We start from the raw sequence: 26120 nt of genomic DNA, 5'->3' as shown, positions 1-26120 counted from the left end.
AGAATATCTGCTGTCTGTGTGTTATTATCACTGCGTCACTTCTTCCGGAGGCCCACCCATCTGCTATGTGTCAATCATTTCCCTTCAGTCACCTAGGAGTTAACCAGTCTTCTTCCTTCCTTCCTTCCTTCCTTCCTTCCTTCCTTCCTTCCTTCCTTCCTTCCTTCCTTCCCTCCCTCCTCTTCCCTTCTCCCTCCCTCCCTCCCTCCCTCCCTCCCTCCCTTCCTTCCTTCCTTCCTTCCCTCCTCTTCCTTCCCTCCTCTTCCCTTCCCTTCTCCCCCTCCTATTAACTTAATCTCATTCTCCAGCACCTCAGTAACATCTCTGAGATCACAGCACCGACACTCGGATACTCGGGGTCCGTGAACCCTCTAAGATCAGCTCCCCAGTCGCTCACTTCTTAGGACTTGAACACTGACTGTGTGGAGCTGTTTGTTTTTTATTTTGTTTTTGTTTTTGTTTTACTGCAGGGGCAGCCCCTTTCTAAACCACCTGGGTGTTGTGCGCACTGTCACAGAAAGCTGGAAGCAGGCAGTATAAGTGGTTATATATATATATATATTTTCTCAGTCTTCCCTTAAGTGGTGATGGCTCCTGTCACTGGACATCATAAACGAATACTGAGCAACAGCTAAGTCACTGTCATGTTTTTCCGAACACAGAATCGGGAGAGAGAGAAAGAGAGAGAGAGAGAGAGAGAGAGAGAGAGAGAGAGAGAGAGAGAGAGAGAGAGAGAGAGATGACTGTCCAGGCCTTGGACGAGCCAGTCCAGAAGAGAGCTTTGTGGAAGAGCTGTGCAGCCCTCCAGAGCCCTGCCTCTCTCTCCCTTCTTCCAGATTTCATCCCTCCTCCTCTTCGAGTCAGCTGTCACCGGGTGTGTGGAGGACAGGAAACAGAATTACAAGATTACAGTGAGCCGCCCTTTATCACAGTTGACTCCAAGAGCCACAGTCCTTGCTTGTCACTACCTACTGCAACCCAGGGGCTGGAACAACAGCCCAAAATAAATTCTGAACAAACTTAGAACTGATAGTCCCAGGGAGATTTTCCCCTGGATCAGGGAAAGTGTCCTGAGAATAGACTAGGATCCAGATTCCTTGCCTGCATTTTCTCAAGTAATTTTTGCAAGACCCTTAAAACTTTCAGGTTATAATTATTTGGGCCCATTTCACAGGTGGGAACATCGAGTCTCTGGAAGGTTAGCTCGCTTCCCCAGAGTCGTACAATGACTGACATGGGGCCAGGGATAGCCCCCTAGCTTTGACTGACCTTGAAACTGTCACTTCAGCCATTTTGCTTTCTCCTTCATAGTCCCTAAGGCCACCTGCAAAAAACACCCTATCTAATCCCCCAGAAAGGTCTAGCCTTCTCTCAGTTTCCCAACACAAACTCCTCATGTGGCCACAAAGACCTGTGTCTCTTAGGCTGAGAGACTGTTTCCAACAGGCTAAGCAGTGGTGACCAGCCCCTCCCTTTCTTTCCTTGCCCCCTCACTTTCTCTTCTCACCCCCTCTCTTTCCCCCTTTTCCACATGACACCTGGACGGACAGAGACCCAGTCAAACAGGAATAGGAGTGGTGATTAGGATTGGTTAATATATCGATGTGTCCTAGCTCTCAAACGCCTGCCCTTTCCACCACCAGTCTCCCTTCTCGGCTGACACCTGTTCCTGTGAGCTTCCGAAGAGCAGGGGCCAGCAGGGGAAGTTCCTTAAAGAGAGGAAGAGCCCCAAGAAACCCACTGATGTTGAGTGCTGTCCAGGGGAGGGAGGGGAAAGATCAGACACAAACTGAACCCAGGTCCCAGGGCTACAAACAAGAAAAAGCCAACAGATTCAGAGCAGACAGAGACAGCGGGGAACAGAGCCTGATAGGAAGGGTGTGGTCAGTCACGGTGAGTGGTCTGGACCTCCATCCACAGCGATAAGAACCTGGAGAGTTCCCAAGTGTACAGTGATCTTGTGCGCTTGGGTTTTCCAAGCATCTCAGTGAGGTTGCCTGGAGAAGACTCCAGAGGAGAAGAAGGCTGCATTAAGTCAAGGAGCTCCTGCTGTCAAGGAGGATGCAGTAAGAAGAACCTTCCTGGAAGGGGAACTCAGCAGTAGAACTGGCCTTTATTTTATGTCCGAGGCCCTGAGTTCTTTCCTTAGCACACAAAAAAAGATACACTCAGTAGACCTGGTGAAGCTGGAGAGGAAGGTGTCTCCTGACCTCTTCAGCCCACCCTGCCCCTGCAAGAAGGATGGAGCTAGTGGGAGATGCTAGGCCCTTTGGTGACCCGTGCGTCTATAAATTATCCCAGTTTGGACCTTCACCTATAGTTCTCAGACAAAGCTTCAGCAATGGCTGGGGCTACCTCTGCAGCAAAGTCACCATCACTGTGGAATGTGACCCTGAACTTGGCTCTCGGGGGACCTCAAACAGTTGTATCTGTCTCTAATTAGACAGGGTTTCTGTGGGCATTGACTCCTCTGACCCTAGAGCTATAGCAACTGGCAATTTCCAGATGCATTTTGAAAATACTGAGGTTAAATAGTCCTGGGGCTGGAGAGAAGCTTGGCAGTGAAGAGCACTCGTTGCTCTTTGGAGAGGACCTGGACTAGATTGACAGCACCCATATGGGGACTCAGAATCACTTATAACTCCAGTTCCAATATATCACATATATTGTTTTTTTTTTAAGACAGGGTTTCTCTGTGTAGCCCTGGCTGTCCTGGAACTCACTCTGTAGACCCAGGCTGGTCTCGAATTCAGAAATCCTCCTGCCTCTTCCTCCCAAGTGCTGGGATTAAAAGAGTGTGCCACCACTGCCCGATAGAAGAATATTTTTAATTGAATTAATTTCACAACACACAGTTCTCAGGGCAGTGTTTAGACCCCGAGACTATGGGCCTCCATCCCTTTCTCTTGTGTGGTCTTTTACCTTTCTTTGATGACTGTGTCCTGTATCTGACTGACTCTCCCTTTTCCTGTCTTCCAGAACATCATCAATGATTTGGTTTGATTTTGAATCTTTAAACCCAGAAAGAGGGAAAAAAAGAGACACAGAGTAAGAGAGAGAGAGAGAAAGAGAGAGAACCTCTGTGTTCTCATGTATATCTGTATATATCTGTGTGCATACCTTTGTATATGTGTGTACTTGTGTGCCTGTGTGTGCCTCTATGTGTGTGTATGTGCCTGTGTGCATGTGTGTGTATATGCCTCTGTGTGTGTGCCTGTGTGCAAGTGTGTGTATTCTCTGTGTGTGCATGTGTGTGCCTGTGTGCATGTGTATGTATTCTCTGTGTGTGCATATGTGTGTCTGTGTGCATGTGTGTGTATCTATGTGTATCTGTGTGTACCTGTGTCTGTGCCTCTGTGTGTGTGTGCATGTGTGTGTATCTGTGTACTTTTGTGTATGTGTGATGTGTACCTGTGTATGTACCTCTGTGTGTGTGTGTGTGTGTGTGTGTGTGTGTGTGTGTGTCTGCACATGTGCACATTTGGCTAAGGGGATGGAGATGTGATTTCCAATTCTCTTGCCATGTAGCGGGTCACACTGGGAGTTGAGAGAGCAACTGACAACCTGACTAAACTTGTTCAGTCCTCTCAGTCAGACCCAAGTCTCTCTTCCAACCACCCCCCCTTTTATTTGTCAAATCAGCAGCTGCAACCACAGGATGTGTCAAACTAGCAAATGACTTTTAGCACTGGCTCCCAACTCGCACCCCCAGCCCCAGCCCCAGGGTGCCATGGACACCACCTGGTATCAAGTTGGTCTGTGTTTCACCCCCAGGAAATGGAGTTGTTAACTTCTCTCTTGTTTATGGAGCGATGTTGCCGAAAGAACAGCCTTCATCGGCTGAGATGGATGGGAAGGAGAAGGGGGAAAAGGTCTCAGGAGGAGGAGGGGTGATGGGGTACAATAAAGGAAGAGGAGGCATAAAGCTATGGGTCCCTGTCAGGCTAGACTCCACAGACTCCTACCCAGACATTCATACTACAGGCTGCTCAAAAATCATCTTTCCAGATCCTAAGGGTTATGAGAAGAGGGGCTTGGGGCTAGGAAGACAGCTCATTCCATAAAATGCCAGCTGCGTGTACATGAAGACATGAGTTCAAATCCCAAGCACCCGTGGCACATCCGGGCATGGTGAGACTTGCTTGCAATACCAGTTGTAGGGAGGTGGACATCGGAGTATCCCTGGAGCTCAATGGTCAGCCAGCCTGGCTGAATCAGAGAACCCAGGTTCAGTGAGAGACTCTGTCTCAAAAATAAGGTGGAGAAGTGATTGAGGGAGGTACCTGTGTTGACCTTTGACCTACACACACACACACACACACACAGAGAGAGAGAGAGAGAGAGAGAGAGAGAGAGAGAGAGAGAGAGACTGAGTGACACAGAGACACAGAGACACAGAGACATAGAAACAAGAGACCGAGATGGGAATGAGAGATCTTTCTCTGTTGGATGGCGGGGATGCTGGTAGGGGGATTTGTGGGGGTGCATCCTGCCCCGATTTCTTACCTTTGCATCCGAGACATCCTGTGTAACTCCAGGTCATCACTGCCCCGAAAGCCTTTGGCGAAGGGGTTGTTCTCAATTTTCAGCTGTGTGATCTGAGAGAGAAGGAGGGAGAACAAGTTGGTTCACACTTGATTGCCCAAAGAGGGCCTTGGGACAAGTGTGCAGAATAAATGTCATGGGGAAAGAGACCCCAGGACAACCCAGGGAACACAACGCAGCCATCACAGTGACAGGACACACACCACCGTAGCTGAGGCTTTGAAAATGTCTTGGATCAGATCGATGTTGAAAGGAAGGGGAAACCTGGATTTGGTTTACTTATTAATTGAAGTCATATTCTACATTATCATCTCTCTGTGTGTATGTGTGTGTGTGTTAGGCATTTTGCATTTCAAAGGGAAATGGAAGCCTCAACATTTGGCCCCTCTTCCTTAGGAAGCTGTGAGTGTTGACATAGCGACTGCATATCCCACACAATGTGGTAATCTCCCGATAGCAGAGAACACATCTTGATCGAAGCTTTCAAAGGTCCAGCCATGCCCCCATTTCACCATTTTGCAGACAGCATTGACTGGACCAGGTGTAAAACACTGCCCAGTATAATAAACGCCAGCAACGTCTGAGGCTCCCACAGATGGTAGCCACCCTGTGGCAATGACCCTCTGTGGTTTTCTAAGCAAGGAGGTGGGAATTCTGTCTTTAAACTCTGTGTCACAACCCTGCAGCAGAACTGTGTGTTTCTTCGTGTTTTGGTTCAAGGCCCAACGCTCTAATTTAAGCCATCAACACGTATTATATTAGCTTGAATGTAATAGCAGATCCAGGCTTTGGGCTGCACCCATGTGGAATTTGCTAGACATGTTTCCTAAAAGTTGTGTGTGAGTTGAACTGTCACGTATAGAATCACATGACAAGTACCACATGACTTCTTCCCTTCAGAGCCTCTGGCCCTTCTAAGAGGGTTTGAATGCTGCTTGGCTTTCATTGAGGTCTGTTTTGTTTTGCCTTACGTGTATATGTGTGTATGTATGCTATCCCGTGTGCATGCATGTTCACATGTTTAGGAGCATGCTTGTGGAGGCCCAAAGTTGACACTAGGTATCTTCCTGGGTCCCTCCACCTTACATGCTGTGGCAGGATCTTTCTCAGGAACTTGCAGATTCAACTAGCCTAGCTATCCACCTTCCCTGATACACCGGTCTCCACCTCCAGAGGAAGATTAAAGGGACCCCAGCCATGGTAGCTCAGCATTTATGTGGGTGTCAGTGATCCAAACTCTGAACCTCTGCTGAGACAGCCACACCCCCACTTTTGTTCTTCTGAGACAGGATCTCACTGTGTAGCCCAGGCTGGCCTCCAGCAGAGGTCATTCTAACTGCTAGAGTTACAGGTGTGAGCCCCCATGCCCAGCTTCGAGTCTTATTTAAATCAATTTCCCCCTTTTTATTCAAAATTATTTTAACCTTAAATATTGTTCACGACTCTATATGACTCTATATGACCAAAGTAGAATCCAAGTGTGCCAGAGTCACTCGGTATTCAAGAAATGATGACAAACTCTTTTTTGTTTTGGTATCCATGGGAAGTTCTGAGCCTGCCTTCTGGTTGGAAGGAGAAAGTTGGTGTGATGCTGCCAGAGAAGTTTCTAGAACAAGCTACTTCTGAGCTAAAACTCTCTGATGGAAAACCAGAGGGCTCATGGATTGGGCTGAGTTTCTCTCTGTGGTTGCATCTTATTCATCACGTGTCCATCCAGCAGTAGTACGCCCACTTCAGAAAATGAGCTTTGCCTCAAACCTGAGAAGCCAAGTTCAACCCCCAGGCCCCACATGAGTAGGAGGAGAGAACTGACTCCCACAAGATGTCCTCTGCCCTGGGACATGCGACACCCAACACACACACACACACACACACACACACACATTAATGACAATAATAAACAGGTATCCTGGTCTTAAGAGAACAAATTGCTCTTGCAGGGTACCCCAGTTTGGTTCCCAGCCCCTTACAGCTACCTATAACTTTATTCCCAGAGATCCAGTGGCCTCTGTGGGCACCTACAGCCACACATGGACACATGCAAATACACAGTAATTTAAAGTGGAGTAGATCTTTTTTTTAAAGTGGTTATTTTAAAATATTTTAAATATGTGCGCACACATCCCCCTCCCTCTTTCCTTACTAATGAGGTCCATTATGACAGCTCCTTTACTCTTCTGCCCCACCCTGATCGATACCATCGACGAACTTTCTAGTTTTCTGTGATGGAGTTTTTGTTCTGGGAAAGTTTGTGCTAGAACCTTCTCTAACAGCGCCTACTTCCTCTTTCCAACGAGAAGGTGGGCTTTGCTTTCAGAACTTCCTATGGACCCTAGCTTCCAACTCTTGATCCACCTGCCTCAGCATCCCGGATGCTGTGCTGACATCAAAGGCCTGCCTGGCCATGCCTGTTGCTTTCTGATTGTGTCTGGACTCTTTGTATAAGTCGGAGTCTGTAAATCATTTCTGAAAGCTATCTTGGAAATGTGCACGTCTGAATTCGAAGACCTGCCTGTGCTCCTGAGATTCTGTCAAAAGGCACAATCCAATGGAAGATCATCCTGTAAAAAATTTCAAAAATTGACTGTATCACTAGATCACATCAAGCTAGTGTGTATGCTGTAGATCATGTATGCTGTAGATCATGTGTGCTATAGATCATGTGTGCTGGAGATTGTATATGCTGGAGATCATGTATGCTGGAGATTGTGTATGCTGTAAATCATGTATGCTGGAGATCATGTATGCTGGAGATCATGTGTGCTGGAGATCCTGTATGCTGGAGATCACATATGTTGGAGATCATGTATGCTATAAATCATTATGCTGGAGATTGTGTATACTATCATGTATGCTGGAGATCAGGTATGCCTGTAATCTCAGCATTCTGAAAGCTGAAGCAGGAGAATAAAGAGTTTGGGATCAGTCTGGGCTATATAGCAAGACCCCATAGTGTAGTAATAATAGTAGTAATAGCAGTAGTAGTAGTAGTAGTAGTAGTAGTAGTAGTAGTAGTAAATAATTTGGACTGGGTATGCAGCTCAGTTGACAGAGTGCCTGCCTAGCACACAGAGATGTCCTGGGTTCAATTGCAGAAGCAAGGCATAAATGAGACATGGTGGCAGACACCCGTGATCCCAGAACTCAGGCAGCAGAGGCAGAAGGATTAAAAAGTTCAAGGTCATTGACTATATACTGAGTTGAAAGCCAGCCAGGGCTGCATGAGACCCTATTACAGAGAAACACAATAATTGCTAGATCATTTCAACAGGGTGGAACCAGAGTCCTGTCCCTCATCCCCTCCCCCATCCCAGCCACTGAAGTGGATCCCTACCAGTCCTTGCAATAAATACTGGGGACGATGAGGCTGTGAATCCAGGGCCCAGCCCAGAACATCACTGTCCCTTTAAGAACTTAGGACCCAAAATTGGTCCAAGGGAAAAAAATGAAAAACATGGGCTTTATTTTGTTGGGGGTGGGGGAGACCTTTTTGCAGACTGAAAAAAAAATGGCTCATCAATTACAAGCAGTGGCTGCTCTCTGAGAGGACCCAGGTTCAGTTTCCAGCATCCACATGGTGGCTCACAGTTGTCTGTAACTCCTGTTCCAGGGGATCAGATGCCTTGCTCTGAACCTCATGGGCACCGGGCAAACACACATGCACGGACATACATGCACGAACATACATACATGCACGGACATACATGCAGACAAAACACTCAAACAAGTTTTTGTTTTCTCACAGTGATTGTTTCTATGTCTTTTGAGGTCACTCATAAGCTCATCATTGCTTAATTCATACAAAGCCGTGAGGGCAGGCAGGTGTGGTGGTTCATACGTGTAATTCCACCATGCTCCTGAGGCAGCAAAACCAAGGGACTGAGGTCCCCTACTGAGACTCTGTCTCAGAAAATGAAACAAAGCAAAACCTCATTGCATAGAATAAAAAATAATTAGTTATAGATACACTTAAACATTGATTTTTAAATATGTCTCCTTTTAGGCAGTGCTGGAAAGAGAATCCAGGACTTTGCACACACTGCTCCACTGCTGGGCTCTATGCCACACCCACCTTACTTCTTTCAGGGACCTCATAGACCCCCTCCAGGATATAAGCATAAAGCGTTGCTGGGGAGGGTGGGGGTGATGGGTCAGGGGGTAAAGTGCCCCTAACACAGGCATGAAGACCTGAGTTCAGATCCCACTGAACGCTGGTTCTGGAAGTTCAGAGACAGGAGGATTCCCAGGAACTCACTGGCTAGCCACTCTAGCCAATTGGAGAGCTCTGGGTTCAGTGAGAGACACTGTCTCAAAAGTGAGGCAGAGCCAGTGAGATGGTACAGCTGGTGATTGCCATGAAGCCTGGACTCCTGTGCTCCATCTCCAAGACCAATAGGAGGGAAGGTGAGAACTGGCTCCCTCAAGTTGTCATCTGACTTCTACTTGTGGGTATGGTATGAATGTACACAGAGAAAGAGAGAGAGAGAGAGGCATGTACGTGTGTATACACACATACCACAAACACACACATATGTGCATGCTCACATACACCCCACACATACACACACATACACACTCCACACAGGCACACACAGGCATATACATATGTATACACATATACCACAAACACACACACACATGTGCACACATGTACACATACACACATCCCACACATGCACATGTACACACACATATACACACCCCACACAGGCACACACAGGCATATACATGTGTACACATACCATAAAGACATACATACATGTATGTACACACATACATATGTACACATACATACATCACACACATATACACCCCATGCAGGCATATACATGTATATACACACATATCACAAACACACACACATGTGCACACATACTCACACATAGATATGCACACATACACATGCCACACACATACATACCACACATAAATACACATACATACACACACCACAGGCATGCACACACACACACACACCAGAATCATCCTTCAGAAATCCTTCTAGACAGGCTCATCTGTTGCTGAAACACATTTTATTTTGCACACAATCCCTTACACTATAAGCCACTCTGTAACAACCTCCCTCCCCTGTAGGCTGCGTGTCAGCTTATAAGCCCCCCAAATATGCACACCTGGAAGCCTATAGCAACCTAAAATCTCCAAGGAAACCTCCTTATATTTACCATACAAATGCACTCCCTTCCAAAATCAGCATAAAACCGGATATCCGGGGAAGGGAGAGAGTAGAGGAGTGGGGTAAGCAAACATAAATGCCAGCTCCAACTGGTGAGACAGCAGTTGTAAAACTTAATGAAAATAATTGTTGCAAATTCTTGCTTTCGGAGGGGGAAAAAAAACACAACTCATGAGGGCCAAAAATCTTAATTATGTCTCTGTATTAGGGGCTTCATTTCCTGGTCCCAACCAGAAAGCTTGTACCTCATAAATATGAACTCCATATACAGGGACTTAAGCTGGGGCAAAGCTCCTCGCGATGGAAAAGGCAGCTATCGTTGAGGGACACGCATGCTTGCATACACAGCCATTGTAGTAAGAACCGGGAAATGAAATGCCCCGAGTGACTTGCGTTTAACACCTACATATTTCTAGGCGTTGTGCTTGGAGCTGCTGACAACTGCTGTAAAAACCCAAACAAAGACGTGTTTCCCGAGTGAACGTCGGAGCTGGGGGAAGATTCCAGTTTTTAAAATATCTTTTTCCCCCTAGGCTGTCAAACATCTGGGGAAATAACTCCCAAATCCAGCTTAGGGTCACAGCTGGGCTGAGGAAATACAGCTCGCCATTAAGGGTCCTGTGTTGGAAGGTACATGATTTTTCGTCTAAGAAAGGACCGTTGCCACCGGACCCACCCTACCTGGCACCTGCCTAGCATTTGGAAAACATCCTGGGTGCACTGAGCTCTGTGAACCCCTTCCCAACCAGGGCCTTGCATCCCCCAGGTATTACTGGCTGTGCACTTACACAGAATATTTCCCCCAAACTCATTCATCCAAGACAAAACAAGTTCATTCTTGGTTGACAAGGAACCAAGGGAACCACAAAGACCAGTATTTGTTGTAATTTTTTCAACCGCAATAATAAGACCTATTTTTAGAATGTTGGTCGTGCGGATTTCAGTAGACTCAAGGAGTGGTGCTGAACAAGCTAGGAGTTTCCCCAGAACATCACAGTTCTGAACAGAGCTGACCTGTGTGAGCAAACTGACCAGTGGCTAGATCCAGGTCATTGCCCTATCGATCTATGACGGCTTCAGGGATTATCTGGGGGTAATTCTTATTTGTGAAGTGGATGCTACTATTATCATTATGATGATGGTGATGGTGATGATGATGATGATAATGGTGATGATGATGTATAATTCCCATTTTACAGATGGGAAACTGAGTTAGATCCTGCCTTTGAATCGGAGCACTCATCCCCAGATGGGGTACAGCCCTTAATCCACATGGTGTTAGCATCTCAGCGGGATCACCTACATCCTCAGCTGACTCACCACCCACTCCAGCTGGGACAATGAAGGCAGAGATACTGTCCACAGATCATAAGAACCCATGGGCCCACATAATTAGGTCACAGGTCCTACATCCACTTGAAGAATGTTTTCAAGGGTCTTGAGCGTGACTGGGAAATGTATCTCTTTGGGCTCTTCCAACAGGAAATTAATGACTTCGGGGCTCGACAGGTAAGAAATAAGGAAGATCCTGTGGAAGATGAAGTGGCAGAAACTTGTTTCCTGATGTGCATGTACAGAAACTGCCTGCCCACTTGGCTAAAGAGGCCTTCATATACACTTCAACTAGAGACCCAGGCCCCACTAACACAGAAAGCAATTCCTGTGGAGCTTCAATGCAGTCATTGAACACACACCCAATTGTGTGACTGGAGACCCACACTGACAGACCTGTGAGATCTTTAGACTGTGCTCAAAACTCATACAAGGCTCAGCAAAATGGCTCAGCAGATAAGGGTGCTTGCCACCAAGCCTGAGGACCCGAGTTCAATTCCCAGAATTCACAAAAAGGTAGAAAGGAAGAACCAACTTCCACGAGTTGTCATCTAAACTCAATAAGCATACTCTAGCACAACGTATGCCACACACACACACACACACACACACACACAGCCCACATACACACAGAGATATGATATAGCAGTCAGTCTTTAAGGGGCCAGAAATGCAGCTCAGTGGCAGGATGTATTCTTAGCAATATTTGAAGCTTCGAGTTCAAACCCAAACATGCTCAAAAAACAAATAAGTGGCAAAGAACATACTGTATAAATCTAAAAACAAATTGACAGGAGGGACAGGAACAGTGAATGTCCACTATGTATGTGTCATACATTACCATGACATAGAACTCAGAACATGCCAAGGATCCACAGACCCACATTTTTAAAGGTCATTTTATATGACACCACCATCACCACACATCCTCTATGAACCTGGGCTTGCCTGGGGGGGAGGGGGGGAGGTATTCATGGCTCTTGTGTCAGCTCTGGAAGCCTTTAAGGCCACAGCTAAACCAGGGCTTGCAGAGCCTGTAAGGAAGCCCGATTTCTTGGTGCATGACATACAGTTTCACTAAATCACAGCAACTGACCTCGCCATTTTGCCCTTGCTGGGGTCAGCTCTATTCCTTCCCTTTAAAAAAAAGTGGGGGGGGGGGCATCGTGTTAGGGAGAGGGCAGGGATTTCTTCTGAGGCAAAGAAGGAAGCTCTCCGTAGATCTGGAAGAGATCGTCCATCACACTTCAGCCACCTTCCATCCGAATTCAGAGACTGCCCACAGTGTGCTCTAACAGAGGATGGGTGGAGGGATCGTCGTCTACCACCCAGCCAGAACCAGGATAACCTGCACTGGATGACCCAGAAGGAAACCTGCCTGTGACCCTTCTCTTGCCTTCCCTGTCAGCCTTAGAACCTTTACAGCTAACTTCACCCAGATGGAGGGGGGCGGGGTGGGTGGGACAAGCTCCACTGAGCTTACGTGGGTGGGTGGGGGGGCTCTCCCGCCCCCAATTAGCCTGAACTGTGCCACCTTCCCCATTGCCACTTGAGGTGCCTCTAAAAACCACAACTGATCCTGTTCTCAACAGAAAAGCCAATCCTCGCCAAAGGTGGCACTAGCCACCCATAGCAGCACAATGTCACCTTTCCTCTCCCCCTTTCTGTAGACTCCAATTGTGCGTGATAACTAGTTTGGTTCTAACTAGAAAGCATAGGTGAGAGAGATTCTTTCTCACCATGAATACAACGCAAACAGCTCCAACTTGGCCCCTGCCCAGCCCCCTGGAGGACAATAGCAGCAGAGGCTGTAGGACTGTGGACCCACCCCTCCGTCTTAAAGGGCTGCGTTCCGGTGAGGACACAGCGCATGCGTCCACATAAAGCAGCAGGCGGCCCCGCGGCGGTGCAGGCGGGTGGAGACTCTCTCAGGCTTACCTTGTGATTCTGGTACGAAGTCACAGCGATAAAAGCTGTCTCCGGGAAGACGTGGGTGCAAAACGCAGTGTTCTTTGAACCGAACCCATTATTTTCGTCTGCTTTCACGATGTGTAATCGGGGCTGGTATTTGTGCATGGAGTTCAGGATAATCTAAAAATAACAGAGAAAATGAGATTGTCAGAAGAAAAAAAATAATCAAAACTCCCTTTGTTTCCAGCTAGATCCTTGCTCCTCCCCCATCTACACTGCCAATTAGCTTTATTATATGGGCTCTCGGAAAGAAAAAAAATAGTCTTTTTTTCCCTCTTCTGTTTTGAAAAAGGGCCAGTGATTTCATCTAAAAGAAACATTTCAAAAATGACAATTTCCACATTAGAAAGTCAAGGTAATATTCCAGGAACCTACCCAAAGCACACAGGGCAGTAAATCAGAATTCTTAATAAAGTTTGCTTAATAAATTAACTCTGTGTATAAGGGCACTTCCCGCCCCCAACGGGAGCCTGGCAAGTCTAGAGGCAGGAACCAGCGGGGGGCTGGGAGAACTGACCAGCAGTGTGTGGCAGTGAGGGACAGGAAGAACCTATGTGCATATGTACAAATAGTCACAGCACATCCCTTCCTCAAACACCTTCTGAGGAAGGCCAAGAGCTGACCCTGCCAACTGAGCATAGCAGTTTTAGTTTTTTGAGGATTGGTGGCTCTTAATAGAACTCAAACCTGCGTCCTTTGTTTTGAAACACGAAAATGGAGTCGTAAGGGGGGGGGGGAAGGGGGTTAAAGTGGTATAGGAGAGTCTGGTCTGTCTTCCTAAGTCCGTGGAGTGAGGGGAGAGCCCCTCTGTGGCAGGGACAGGCTGACCTACAGGTTTTCTTTCTTTGAGTATCAATATTTGGGACTTAGGGACGGATCTCTATATCTACTGGAAAAGTGGTTTTGTTCTTCTCCCTATTTGAGCTACTCTGAGTAGGGCTTACTCCAGTTGCTGTTGGTTGTTGCTACAACATTATTATTATTATTATTATTATTATTATTATTATTATTATTATTATTGTTATTGGACTGAGGAGAGGGAGGAGGGGAGCAAGCAAAGAGGCGGGACTCCTGCATATGCATTCACAGCAATAAAACTGGGTTTGTTGTCCAGATGATGCCCATATTTTGATGTTGGGCTGGCTGTTAAAAGTCACCCAAAACTCTTTAATGCAAACTCTTTACCCATTCCCCAGTCCTGCTCTTCCTACAGGATCCGGAGCCCTAACTGCAGCAGGATTCAGCTTCCGCGATTGTTTGCATTGCTGACCCTGGTTTTCAGAATTCCTGGCTCAATCAATCCTGAAGCAAAGCCTCCAAGATGTAAGATATGACCTCTTAGTTCCTGCTTGGGGATGTCCAGCTCTAATCATACACACACACACACACACACACACACACACACACACACACACCCTCTCCACCTCCCGGGCTTATAATGACGCTGGCTGACCAGTGGTATGGCGACAGAGAGACGCACTGGGGCCCCCAGCTTGACTGCCACAGCCCCTGGGCCAGCACAGCCGTCCTCTCGTCCTCTCGGCTTAACCAAATTGCTTTGACAGCTGGGGACAGTGTGGAGACTTCAGAATGAGGGTGATCTAATGGCCCCTAATTCCATCAGGGTGACTCTAGATTCAAAGTCGGTGTAGAGTACCTCACTCTTTGTCCATGAGTTGCTGAGAGGAAACTCGGGGAGGGGGGGGGACAGCTAAGTGGCTCGTATCTGTTGATAGGGCCAAGGACCTTTCCTGGAAGTCTACCCCAGAATGACCCCAAAAAGTACTGTCCAAAACATAGAGGTGCAACTTGAAGCTGAAAGGAGACTGTGAGACAAACTCAGTTGCCAGCTGGAGATTCCATGGAGACCCCTACTAAGGATCCCTGAGGAGGGAGCCCAAGGAAGGAAGCAGGCAGGGAGTCCCCCACCCCCAGGACCTTGAACCTACTTTCTGATCAGTAACCAGAGGAATGCCCCAAGCCTTCTAACCCTGGAGCAGAAGAACCCCAGGACATTTCCGCACTGGGACCACTGAATTCAATGATCCATAAGAAGTAATCAGGATAGATAAAACTTTCTACCAACAATCCAGCCTTCTCCCCTTCCCACATGTAGAACCCCTCAGTGGACCATTCTGAGACCCTCTTCCCTCCCTAGGTCCCAGTTGGCCTGGCCTCTGTCACTATCACCTAGAAAGAGCAGAGTTCTCATTTGAACTTATTCCCAAGTCCAACCTACCTAGACCCTCATCTCCCTAAATTGGAGACTATGAGCCCTGCTGGTAAGATCCCTATCCCCAAGCAAAAGGTATGAACTTGGGCATATCTTCTAACCTCTCTCCCATCCCCCGACTCCCCTTTGCAAGAGCATCCTTGAGTATCAGATGTCCAAGGATGAGCATGGTCATCTAACAAAGGGTTTTGAATGGAGAATTCAAAAGCCCAAAGTAACCAGGAGATTTGGGGCTATTTCTCCAAAAAGCCTGTGTTTTCTTGTTCTTTGGGGGAAAGGAGAATGAGGCCAGATTGAAATGGCTACACACATCACCTGGGAGAGGGGATGCACACACTCACTGTACCCTCACACAGTTTGGGGGACTCCCTGGACCCCTCTCATAGATCCAAAGTGATGCTAGCTTTCAGGATCCTGGTCTAGGTTTGTCCTCTCTGTGCACGGAAAGGAGAAAAGAGACTGCAGAGTTGGGTAAAGTCTAAAAGCACTGAGCTTCAAGGGGGCAACGGAGCCAGAAGTCACTTGCCACCGGTAAAAGAGGAGGCATGAGACCAGGAAAGATCAGTGACAAAGAGAAGCTTTAACAGATGGAGAAGCTGGGATAGAACACAGGACAGGCAGCGGAGAGAGTGTCCTCTCAGTCTGAGAACTGTAGAGAGCAAAGAAATGTTTAGGAGCGGGGACAAGAAGGTCAGGTGCGGAGCGACAGAGAGAGGAGCGGAGGCAAAAAGATGAGATGGGATAAAGTCCCGTTTAGAGTGATGAAAGAGCTGACAACTTCAGCCTTGAGGGTGGGTCCCAATTAGCTGGGGAACAGCTTGGGGCTAAGTAATTGGCTGCCGGAGAGAGCTCCAGGGCTGTGGAGCCGCAGAAAAGGGGGCCGAAGATAGAGACCTGGGGAGAAGTAAGGGGGAGCGTGTGTCACACATTAATGGGAGACAGGGTACTTACGTGTCCAAACGGGTCCAGGTGGTTGTTGGTGAGTTTGAGCTTCTGGAAGGAGACAAGTTGTCGCATCCAGTGGGCTCCGGTTGCTGGGGAGTCCGGGTGCACGTAAAGGCGCCCCGGCATGGCAGGCTCTGCTTTGCCAGTTACGGACCTACATGAAGGAGAAAAGAGTTGCGGGGGTTTTCCACGGCCTGCCTGGAGGTAGCTGGTCAGAAGAGAGCTGCTTCCGAAGGCAAAGTTCTGGGTACATTCCGTCTCCTTCAGACATTTACAGCCCACACTATGTCCAAGAAAACCCCTGGCCTGGCCCTTTCTTCTTCCCGCCTTTCATGCCTGCCTGCTCCCCCACCCCCCAGCCTAGTGCCAGAGAGTGTGGGGCCTCAAAGTCTCGGCTGCCCGCAAATTATCGGTGGTATCTGAAAATATGCACGTGCAAAACTCTCAAATTTGCAAAACGCAAATGCTTTTTAAAAGGAGCCAGCAGCCTCTGAGCTGTGCACTGCCCACTGCCTGAGGAGCAATGGAGCCCAGGCATGAGTCTCCTCTGCCGTTTTTTTTTTTTTTTTTTTTTACCAGTAAAGCCACTGGCCAGTTTTGCAGTTTCATATAAAAAGTCATGTTCAAAGCAGGTAACTCATAAAAAAATAACTGTAAATGATTCTATGCCCCCCAGAAATATATCCAGTACTTGGTTTAAAAAAAAATACCCTTTAAAAAAAAAGAATTAAAAAAAAAAGTACAGCCCATGTGAGTATTGAAGTACACGGGGTCCTCTTACTTCCCACAGCCTCAGTTTTTAGGTCTATGAAATGGGAGCTAATGGCTGTGGTCCTTTTATTATACAACAAGATAGGCACAAAAGCCTTGAGATTTAGTTGGAAATTATTATTATTATTATTATTATTATTATTATTATTATTATTATTATTGTAGATTTTCTGTTCCGGTTGCTGTGTGTGAGCTAGGCAACACAGTTTCCTCCCAGCCCTCCCTGCCCTTTGGAACCCTGGAACCTACCATTTGTTATCAGCAAATTTATATCTGTGGTCGTCTGCGGGAACAATATCCATGAGAAGAATATACTTCGTTTTGGGATTAAGGCCAGTCACCTTCACTTTGTAACTAGGAAACATTCTCCTGAGGAAAAAGAAAGAGGGAGATGAATGGAGGAACAGGCAGAGAGAAAGAAGGGGCGAGATTCGTGCAGATACTCAGAAGAGAGGGTCCCTGATCTTCAGCCATTTTCCACTGAAAACCACTGGCCCCACTCCATCCTCCGTGAGATCCAGGCCGGGTTTCCCCTGAAGTTACCGGGAGGAGAAGAAGGCGCAGAGAGAAGGGAGGCAGCCACAGCAACTGCAGGAACCTCAGAAGAAAGTGTAGCCCAGGGATTGTTGCCTCTAGATTTTCAAGTTTAGAGAGACTCCATTTCAGCTGGATAATCTAGTATCAGGGGGAGGGGGAGGTTCATTCAATACGAAGCTAGCCACTTGTTCACTCAAGCTCGAGGTTTGCCATCCAAGGTGGCACCCTAGGGACACATCACCTTGAATACTAACTTTAGTCCTCTGCCCTCAGAGGCGCAAGTTAACCGTGGCTACCAGAACGCGGTTCCCAAGTTCTCTGGGTTAGTGACCAGCCCCGTATGGCCAACGTGCGGTCACTCATAAATGGTCTGCAACTTCTCCACGCGCTTGGCAGGTTTCCCTGGGGAGCTTAAACTCCAAGGCACTCAGGAAAGAAATTCCAACCCCTTCCACAGATCGGTTTTTAGAGCGAGCCGAAGCCGGAACTAGAAAGCTGAAGGCACACAACTAGTACAGAACTCGGCTCCCCCATACCTCGGCCCCACTAGAATATTTTTTCCTTAACGTCTGGTGAGGACTGCGCTGCAGGAAGCAAGGGATCCGGCTGGATTTGCGCACCAGGATAAGTCATTGGACTTAGGTTGGTGCAGCGTGGGAAGAGGTGAGAGAAGGCCTCTCCATCGCTGGCCGGAGCCCGGACCTCCTCGTGTTTATCTGCCCCAGCAAGAGGCACCAGAGACAGTGCAGGCCTTTTATAGTTAAATCCTCTCGGCTCCAGCGAGGACGACAAGGCAGCCGGCTGGGACTTTCCCTCCTGGGCAGGATGGGAAAGGGAACCTCAGATGTCTGATATAAACAGACCCACCGCCTTCTGGTTCACTAAGGGCCTCAGGCTGAGCGGGGGAGCCGACATTGTTTAATTTCAAGAAATAATAAACGTCACCGTTGTCAGTTTATTGAGGGCGGCTTGGGCTGGAGAACCCGCGGAATCTGGAAAAATCAACTCCACCCTTTACGCACCCGGCAGCTTGGGCCTACTGCCCTGGCCTCTGTCTCTTCCGCACCCCTGCACTGGGCAGACTGGTGGCCTCTTATATTGTGGGGACACATGTAGCTCAGGCCGCTGGGGAAATGAGGTCGTTCCCCAGGCCGGCACACACAAATGCACACCGAAGACACAGAATTTGAACTCTTCTGTCACCCTCCAACCCCAGACCTAGCCTAGCCTCTCTAGCTGAAACTCCTGCCGGCCTTGAAGAGCAGTTTGGGCCCAGCGCAATAGCTGATCGGCTGTGTTTATTCGTGTCTGTGTACAGAGCGCTGAAGAGCTACCCCACCCCACCCCCGCCACTAGCTTTCAAAGACTTTACCGGCTCTCTATAAACAATGAACGAGGTAGCGAATACATTCAACAATCCCGGGTTTGGCAATCATCGGGTGGGGACCCTGGAACTATTCCAAGGTCAGAGAAGGTGGGAATAGGGGTGGAGGCCAGGGAGCAAGTCCAAGTCTAAGGACTCAAAGTCCTTCTACAGTCTCCCCGTTCTTCACCTTTTCTCCCCGCCTCCACCTTTTTCTCTTTAATCCTCCTATAAAATCGGGAACGAACATCCTACCCGGAGGTAAGCATTGGGGGGTTAGGTCTCCATCCTGCGGAGGACTCTTTAGCCAGAATGAACCCTGATTGAATATTGGCTCTATTCTAATTTTTTTCTCCCAAGCCTCTTCCGTGTTTTTTGTTTTGTTTTGTTTTGTTTTAAATTCCCTCCAATGACTGTCCTCCTTCTGTGGCAGGAGCTGGCTCACCTCCCTGCCTTGGTGATGATCATCTCTGTGCCCACTTCGTGGAACTTCAGCCACAGTTCACGTTCATGAAGAAACACCTTGATTCCTTCCATGCCCTTGATAGACAAAGAGAAAATTTTCAGTGATGGGTCTTAGCGGGGAATCCTTTCTCAAACTCCCCCCTATATGCAGAGGCCAAGTACCTACCAAAGTCTGTGCGGTTAAAGAAAGAGCGCTCTGACTTCTGGGGAGTGATGGAAAGTCTAGGGCGACCCATGGCATCTGCCTACAGCTCCCTAGGTGAGTTGGAGCTTGCGTCCAGCAGCATCTCAGTCCTTAGTACCTGCTGTCTCTTCCACCAGATTGAGGCCTGGGAATTATTCCCCTCCACAGAGCTCCCCCCTAGAGGACCAGGCCATCTAATTTGGATCCATTTTTAGCTGAAACATGATTGGGAGGGGATCCATCTAGAAAACCCCACTAGGATATTTTTGTATTGTCACCCAGATGCAAAACACACAGCTATGCAAATACATCGCTGTCCGTCATCACTGGGTCTAAATATGAACATACAAAAATTTTCAATATTATTGTTGTTATTAATATTGGAGACAAAGTCTTGCTCTGCAGCCCAGACAGGCCTGGAATTCACTATGCAGCGCATAAAAGTGGTCTCAAACTCTTGGCAACCCTCCTGCCTCACCCTCCTAAGTGCTAAGATTCCAACACATGTGAGCCACTATGTAGAAATTTTCAATTTTAAAATCGTTTTTCTTCTCAAGGACCAAAAAAAGTAGTTTTCCCCCTCAGTGTCTATATTAACAATCTTTCCAGACTCTTGCCTTATCTAGCACCACCGCCCAGCCTTTCTTTGACTTGGGGCAACCAATTAAGCCTTTTAACATTTTCTCTTTCCACTGGAAGTTATTTCTAAAAACCAATACCAAAACAGTCAGACACTACTCTTCATTGTGAAACAATTATCAACCACCGACTAAAAAGTGAACTTGTTTTCCCTTTTCAAAATGTTATGTAAATTTCCCCAAACTATTCTTAAGCCTCTTTGCTTTTATTAAAAGCTATACACACATCAATTGGACAAGATTTCTAGATCAAACTCATCTCTCTGGTCAAGCCTTCCCAGTGACACCTAGTTTTAAACCTACTTAGCGCCCCCAAAAAACGATGGCCACTCAAATAACAGACCACAAGACCTCTCCCTCCACTCCGGACCAACTTCCAGTCAGCCGGGCTCTGGGTGCCTTGGTTCCAGCCCCTGTGTGCTCTCCTCGGCGGGTCAGGGAGCTCCTCCAGGCCCCGGAGCAAGATAAATGGTACTGTATGAGGGGCGAGGCGGGTTGCGCAGAGCAGGCGAGCCGAGGCGAAGGCTAAGAAAGATCTAAGGAGGGTCAAGTCATCGCTCATGCCGGCCTGAAGCGGCCGCTGACCCGACCCTTAATAAGGCATACCCAGGGCAGCTGGGAGAGAATTATCTGGCCCGTTGTTAGCTGACCCCAAATAGTCGGATAATTGAGAGCTCTCCAATAATGTAAATAGGTTTCTAAAATACGCAGGCCATAAAGATAAACGCCTCGATAAAGTGGATTGGGATAGAGTGGAATTGGGGGAGATTTGGTGAGACTAGCCAGGAAATAGAGGGAATAGCTGGCCCTGCCCACCCCCCTGCACCGTTAGCAGAGAGCTGGGCTCAGTCCTCGGTCTACGCCTGCCGCTGGGCCGGCTTTTCTTACCTGCTGGGTGAAGGCAGCCTGCGGGGATGATGGAGACTTGCTGGGAGCCCCCAGAGCACTCTCAGGTTTCGAATCGCAAGACCTGTCTTTGGAATCAGGCTCCAGAGGCGTGCGCGCCAGGCCAAAGCCCTCATCTGTATCGGCCATGGTGCGCAGGGGTTCCTGTGCCCGCGCGAGGTTCTATTCTGAGGACAAGAGAGGGAGTTGGAGAGTGTCTAGCGACATAGGGGACAAGCTGTTTGACCCTTCACTCCAAGCTGAAGGAGGCTTCAGAAAGTCTTTTTTTATTGTTATACTTTCCGACCACGCACCACCGCTTGCGAAAGACCCGCTTCAGACAGGGAGGAGGCGGCAAGGCCCCCCACATCTCCCCTGCACAGGCTCTGGGTGATAAGAGAGCTGTCCGTCAAATTTGTCTGAACTCCTGGAAGAGCCAATAAAGATAAGGCGTCGGTATTTTTGGAAGCCATCGGGTAGAAACCCAAAACAAAACAGAAAACAAAAACCTTGTGCCCCTTTGAGAAATGGTCTTTGTCAAATCCAAGAGACCATGCCAGCAATTTTTAAAAAATGAAACCTCCTAAGAGACGTTATTTTTCTACAATAGACAAAAGGCCCAGAATAACCCGCGTCTTGCAAAAATAAAAAACAGGGGAGAAAGAGATATACCCGGAGGATAGAGGATAATAACCCTCTCATCATCTGTTACAGGCATTAAAATGAAACAGCCTCTCCCCAAGCCTAAGCAATACCAATGGAAAATAAATAAATAAATAAATAAATAAATAAATAAATAAATAAATAAAGTAGCCAGGGAGAGCTGGAGGTAGATCCAAATCAGAGAGGGGCCTACAACTCGGTGGCTGACTCTCCACTGCCGGTGGCGGGGCTGTACCCTCACGGATCTTTTTCAGATCGGCTGGCTGCGGGAGAGTGGGGGGTGGGGGCGGTGGTGCAGGCGTTTTCGTGGAGTAATCAAGCTAAAGGGAATGTCTTTGAGCTTCAACGGGGCTGGCTAACTCAAACTGCCAGCCTGGCTCCCAGTCGGACAGCCTAAAATCAGTCCCAGATAAATTCTGGGCTGCAGACATTCAGTGGACTGCTAGGGAAGGAGGTACATTGGTAGGGCAGCCCCGAGTGTTCAACAGAAGAAGATGAAGCAAGCAGTTGAAATTCTTAGTTCAACCCCCTTCCTCAAGGGAGGATTTCTACCACTGCCTCTACCTCAAAACACCAGCAGACCTCAAGTAAGAGATGGCTTCCCACAGTTTTAGCAGCTTCTTAGGCAAAGAAGCCTGCATACCAGCCTGGTTTGAAGCGGCCTGAGACCTAAACCGCCACAGATCGTTTCTGAGGCCCAATTCTTTCTTCCTCTGGCCTTAGGAGCTTGGGGAAAACTGCCATGGGATCCCCCATGATCTTCTCATAACAAAGAAAAACAGGGCTGGAGCCCCACATACGCTCTCCCATTCGCGGCCAGCCATAGGGAGAAACCCTCCGGAACCCTTGCCAGGATCCAGGGAAGCTTAGAGGCCGGCGGAGACGAGCAAGATGTGGTTTGACAGAACCAGGCCGTGTGCCTTGCAAGCCTCAACGCTGCTCCCCGAGTCGCGGCAGCCTCCCGGCGGCTCCCTCTTGCCTTGAAAGGCTCGGGTAAAATCTCTGCAAGCCAGACTCTGCAGAATGCAAGACAGGGCTGGAGTCCGCCATTCTCTGTTTCCCCAGCCGACTGTGGCTGCCTGCTCCCGCCCAAGCCTCCCCGGCCATATGGTAGTACGGTTACCTCGCTCTGTACAGGGGGATGCATTCGCCACCGCCCCTCTTCCTCTTAGCAGGAAAGCCGGAGGCCAGGTGGGGGTGCAGGCATGGTGTCTCTGGAGTTTGTGCTGGGGATTGCTTGCCCAAGCTAGCTGCTACTGTTGCTACAAAGAAGTACCCACCACTAGAGCCTCCCAGCGACTGCCCACCTCCAGCACACACCTCCTCCACTGCTCGCTGGCTGTTCGCTAGCCCCAAATACTTTTAAGTTGTCGGGCTCCAGAACGGCTTAGAGGAACAGAAGACTAAATAGCAGATCTGGGAGCATCCCTAAACCCTACGATCTCAGTGTCCTGCTCTGCTCTTGCACCCCCAGAGAAGAAAAACTGGGAGACTTGAGAGAGACTTGGGAATCAGCCAGCTGTTTTCAGAGAGATGCTTTCAGGGGTTAAAGTTCCAGAATTTGAAGTATGACTTTCTCTCTCTCTCTCTCTCTCTCTCTCTCTCTCTCTCTCTCTCTCTCTCTGACAAACTAACTCAGCTGGGGTGCTCACAAAGTATAGAAAATGCTTCTCTAACTGGCTCCCTCTTCTCTCTCTCTCTCTCTCTCTCTCTCTCTCTCTCTCTGTGTGTGTGTGTGTGTGTGTGTGTGTGTGTGTGTGTGTGTGTGTGTGTGTCCTCTCCTCCCCTCCCTCCCTCCTCCCACCACCTTTCCCACTTTCTCACTAGATATACCCCAAACTCTTGAACCACTATAGGACCTGCTGATTCCCCACCCCCACTCCCTTTCCACTTCCCATCCTCTTTACCCTCCTTCCATCTCTGTTGACTGCTCTGAGCCAGTGGTTGCAGGGAGGAAAGAAAAAAAGAGAAGGAAGAGGAAGGAAGGAAGGAAGGAAGGAAGGAAGGAAGGAAGGAAAGAAGGAAGGCAGGCAGGCAAGCTACAGTAATCAAGGCAGAACTCTGGGAGCCCAGCAATTTCAATGGCCCAGCCCTGCAGAGAACCAAGACTGGATGCATTAGGCGTGTGCACACACCCATGGGCCTCTGCAGCCTCACCCGATTTCTGTCTCCAATGCTGACCTCAGACAGAGAGTGGTGTGACCCTGCCTGGCCCCTTGCAGAGCCAGGACTAGCTGCCTTGACATCTCTCCTCCACTTCAGACTCATTGTCCCCCACCCTACCCCACTCCAAGCTCTCTAGGACTTGGGGGAGAAGGTGCCTTAGGATGGGGGAACCAAGATCAAAGATGCCAAGAAATTGTTGTGTGTGCCCCCTCCTCAAGACACACACTGGAGTGTACACAGAGCAGTGCCCAGTTTTATTAAAATAATCAGTCACTGAGGGCTGGCTGGGGGTTTCAGCTGCCAGCACTCCTTGGCCTGCCCTTAGCCTCTCTGAAGTCTGCAGTTCAGAGGGTGAATAAAAGCAGCCCACAGCAGAGGCACTGGAAGTAGCTCTTGCTGTAAGCAGAACCAGGCCGGGACAAGCACAGAATGTTGCTTGAAACAAATGCCCCAAATCACATTCTGTTTCCCTCTTCAGCTTCCTTGTATTCTCTAAGTACAGGGAGTCTTTTCTGGGACTCTAATTAGAAACTACATCCTTAGAGCCAAGGACTGGAGAGAGAGAGAGAGAGAGAGAGAGAGAGAGAGAGAGAGAGAGAGAGAGAGAGAGAGAGAGCCCATAGGACTCCGGCAACATTGTAGCCTCTGTGGCTGCAAAATTTGCAGGCTGCCCTTGCAAAAACTTCAGTGGACTTTGCAGTTGTAAGCGTGGGGGCAGCTAGGGGCAACCCCACTCTCTAGTTTCCAGGTCTGTTTTCACACAGACCCTGGCCAAGGCCAGCTATTTATTTGTGCAAACACCTTCGTCACGCGCTTCTAAAAAGTCAGCTAGAAAGCCTTTGGGGTTGAACAGAGAGGCAACCTCAACCTTGGGTGCAGGACTGAAAGCTGAAAGCCGGTTGAGAGCCTGCATCTCTGGTTGAAGCATAGGGGAAATCCAGACAGACCTCGCCAATCCCTTTTACATTCACAGAGATTTGAGGATAAAATTAATCCCCATAAATAATCAGCAGGCCCTTCCCGAGAGGGAAAAGCTGGCCTTCCCCAAGCAACAACCCAGCCAGAAACACTTCCTTCCTTGGGCTTAGATGGTGCACGAAGCCAGCCACCACTCAATGTTGTTTTCTGTATTTTGCTTACAAACTGGCACACGAGATCCAGTCTTCCAGGTGATAGAAGATAAAAATCCAGTCAGGAAGGGGTTCAGCCAGGCTTAGGTAGGGTGGGAAGCAGAGGCTCTGGGGAAAATTAAGGCCGCCCTGAAGATAGATATCTGTCCCTCCCTTTAGTTTTCCCCCAACAAGACTCACCTCCAATAACCTCACTCTTTCTTCAGCCAAAAAGCCAAAAGGGTTTGCTCACTGAGGCGAGGTAGCTCACAATGAGTTTTGAAAAGACATCACCTCCCCCCCCCCCGCAAAGACACCCCCCCTTTAAAACGAAGACTTCTTCCAGGGTCTGTCAAGAAAAGCAAGTACCTCCCAGCTCGCCGTTGGTTTGTGGTCTCCGACAAATTAAATATTACTGTTTATTGCCAGGCATACCCCAATAAAATAAAGAGGCAACCAGGCGATAGCGACTATCTCACCAGCCGCTGGTCCTATTGGGCGTGGAGACGTCACAAGTCACGCAACCAGCCCGCGCCTTGTCACGCTGGACTGGGGGGCAGTGGCGGGCAGTGGCGGGAGGCTGGGTTCTCTCCCCATCTTCGTTTATCAAGGTCTACTGGAAGACACAACTCCAGCATGCCTGGACCTTGGGGGAAATAAAGAAATAAATAAACCCAGAGCCCCCTGGAGTAGAGAGTGTGAACAGGAGACACAAATAGAAGCAAAATCGATTCTCTTAGAGAGATCAAGAGAAGTGAGGACCGAGACCACTTTAGCTCCCATTTGTAAGGAAACCAAGGTTTCCTAAGGTTCGTTGCAAAAGGTAAAGGCTTCTTACTTACACAGTTTTATTTTTCTGTCGAGGAGGCCCTTTTAGCTGGTTACATTTGGGGTGCCATATCTCATGCCCAGTGCTGAAATAAGTACTGGTTGCTATCTTAGTGGATATTAGATATCTTAGATGTCTGCCAAGGTTCCTTGTAGAGAGAAAGGCCATTCGGTCTGCCGCTCCTTCAGTGAGATCCGGGGATGCAATGGGTCCCAGAGTGGCCAGACGGGGGCGGGGTGCGAGTGTGTGGTGGGGCGGGGTGGGAGAAGGGGTAGAGACGGGTGCACTGT

At 48.5% G+C, this 26120-nt stretch overlaps 1 protein-coding gene across 7 annotated transcripts in view; it reads right to left on the bottom strand.

Annotated features, from left to right (window-relative positions):
- Tbx5 (T-box 5) overlaps positions 1 to 26120 on the bottom strand; it is an 88707-nt gene that overhangs the window by 27094 nt on the left and 35493 nt on the right. For 2 of the 7 annotated variants that reach the window (XM_006530283.2, XM_006530282.4), the window contains exons 2-7: positions 21067 to 21251; positions 19337 to 19431; positions 17241 to 17360; positions 16227 to 16374; positions 13010 to 13162; positions 4507 to 4598 (exon numbers count right to left, since the gene is read on the bottom strand). In XM_006530283.2, the coding sequence (XP_006530346.1) occupies positions 4507 to 4598; positions 13010 to 13162; positions 16227 to 16374; positions 17241 to 17360; positions 19337 to 19431; positions 21067 to 21213 (755 nt within the window). In that variant the 5' untranslated portion in view covers positions 21214 to 21251. Of the gene's footprint in view, positions 1 to 4506; positions 4599 to 13009; positions 13163 to 16226; positions 16375 to 17240; positions 17361 to 19336; positions 19432 to 21066; positions 21491 to 21735; positions 22347 to 22849; positions 23465 to 25202; positions 25460 to 25480; positions 25648 to 25843; positions 25952 to 26120 lie in introns of those variants that run through there. The other 5 variants (XM_006530281.3, XM_006530280.1, NM_011537.3 and 2 more) reach the window with 5 other exon arrangements.

Source organism: Mus musculus, chromosome 5 (assembly GCF_000001635.26).
Source record: "Mus musculus strain C57BL/6J chromosome 5, GRCm38.p6 C57BL/6J".
Lineage (NCBI taxonomy): Eukaryota > Metazoa > Chordata > Mammalia > Rodentia > Muridae > Mus > Mus musculus.
Note: the sequence above shows the minus strand (reverse complement) of the source record. Positions and strands in the feature narration are given on the sequence as shown.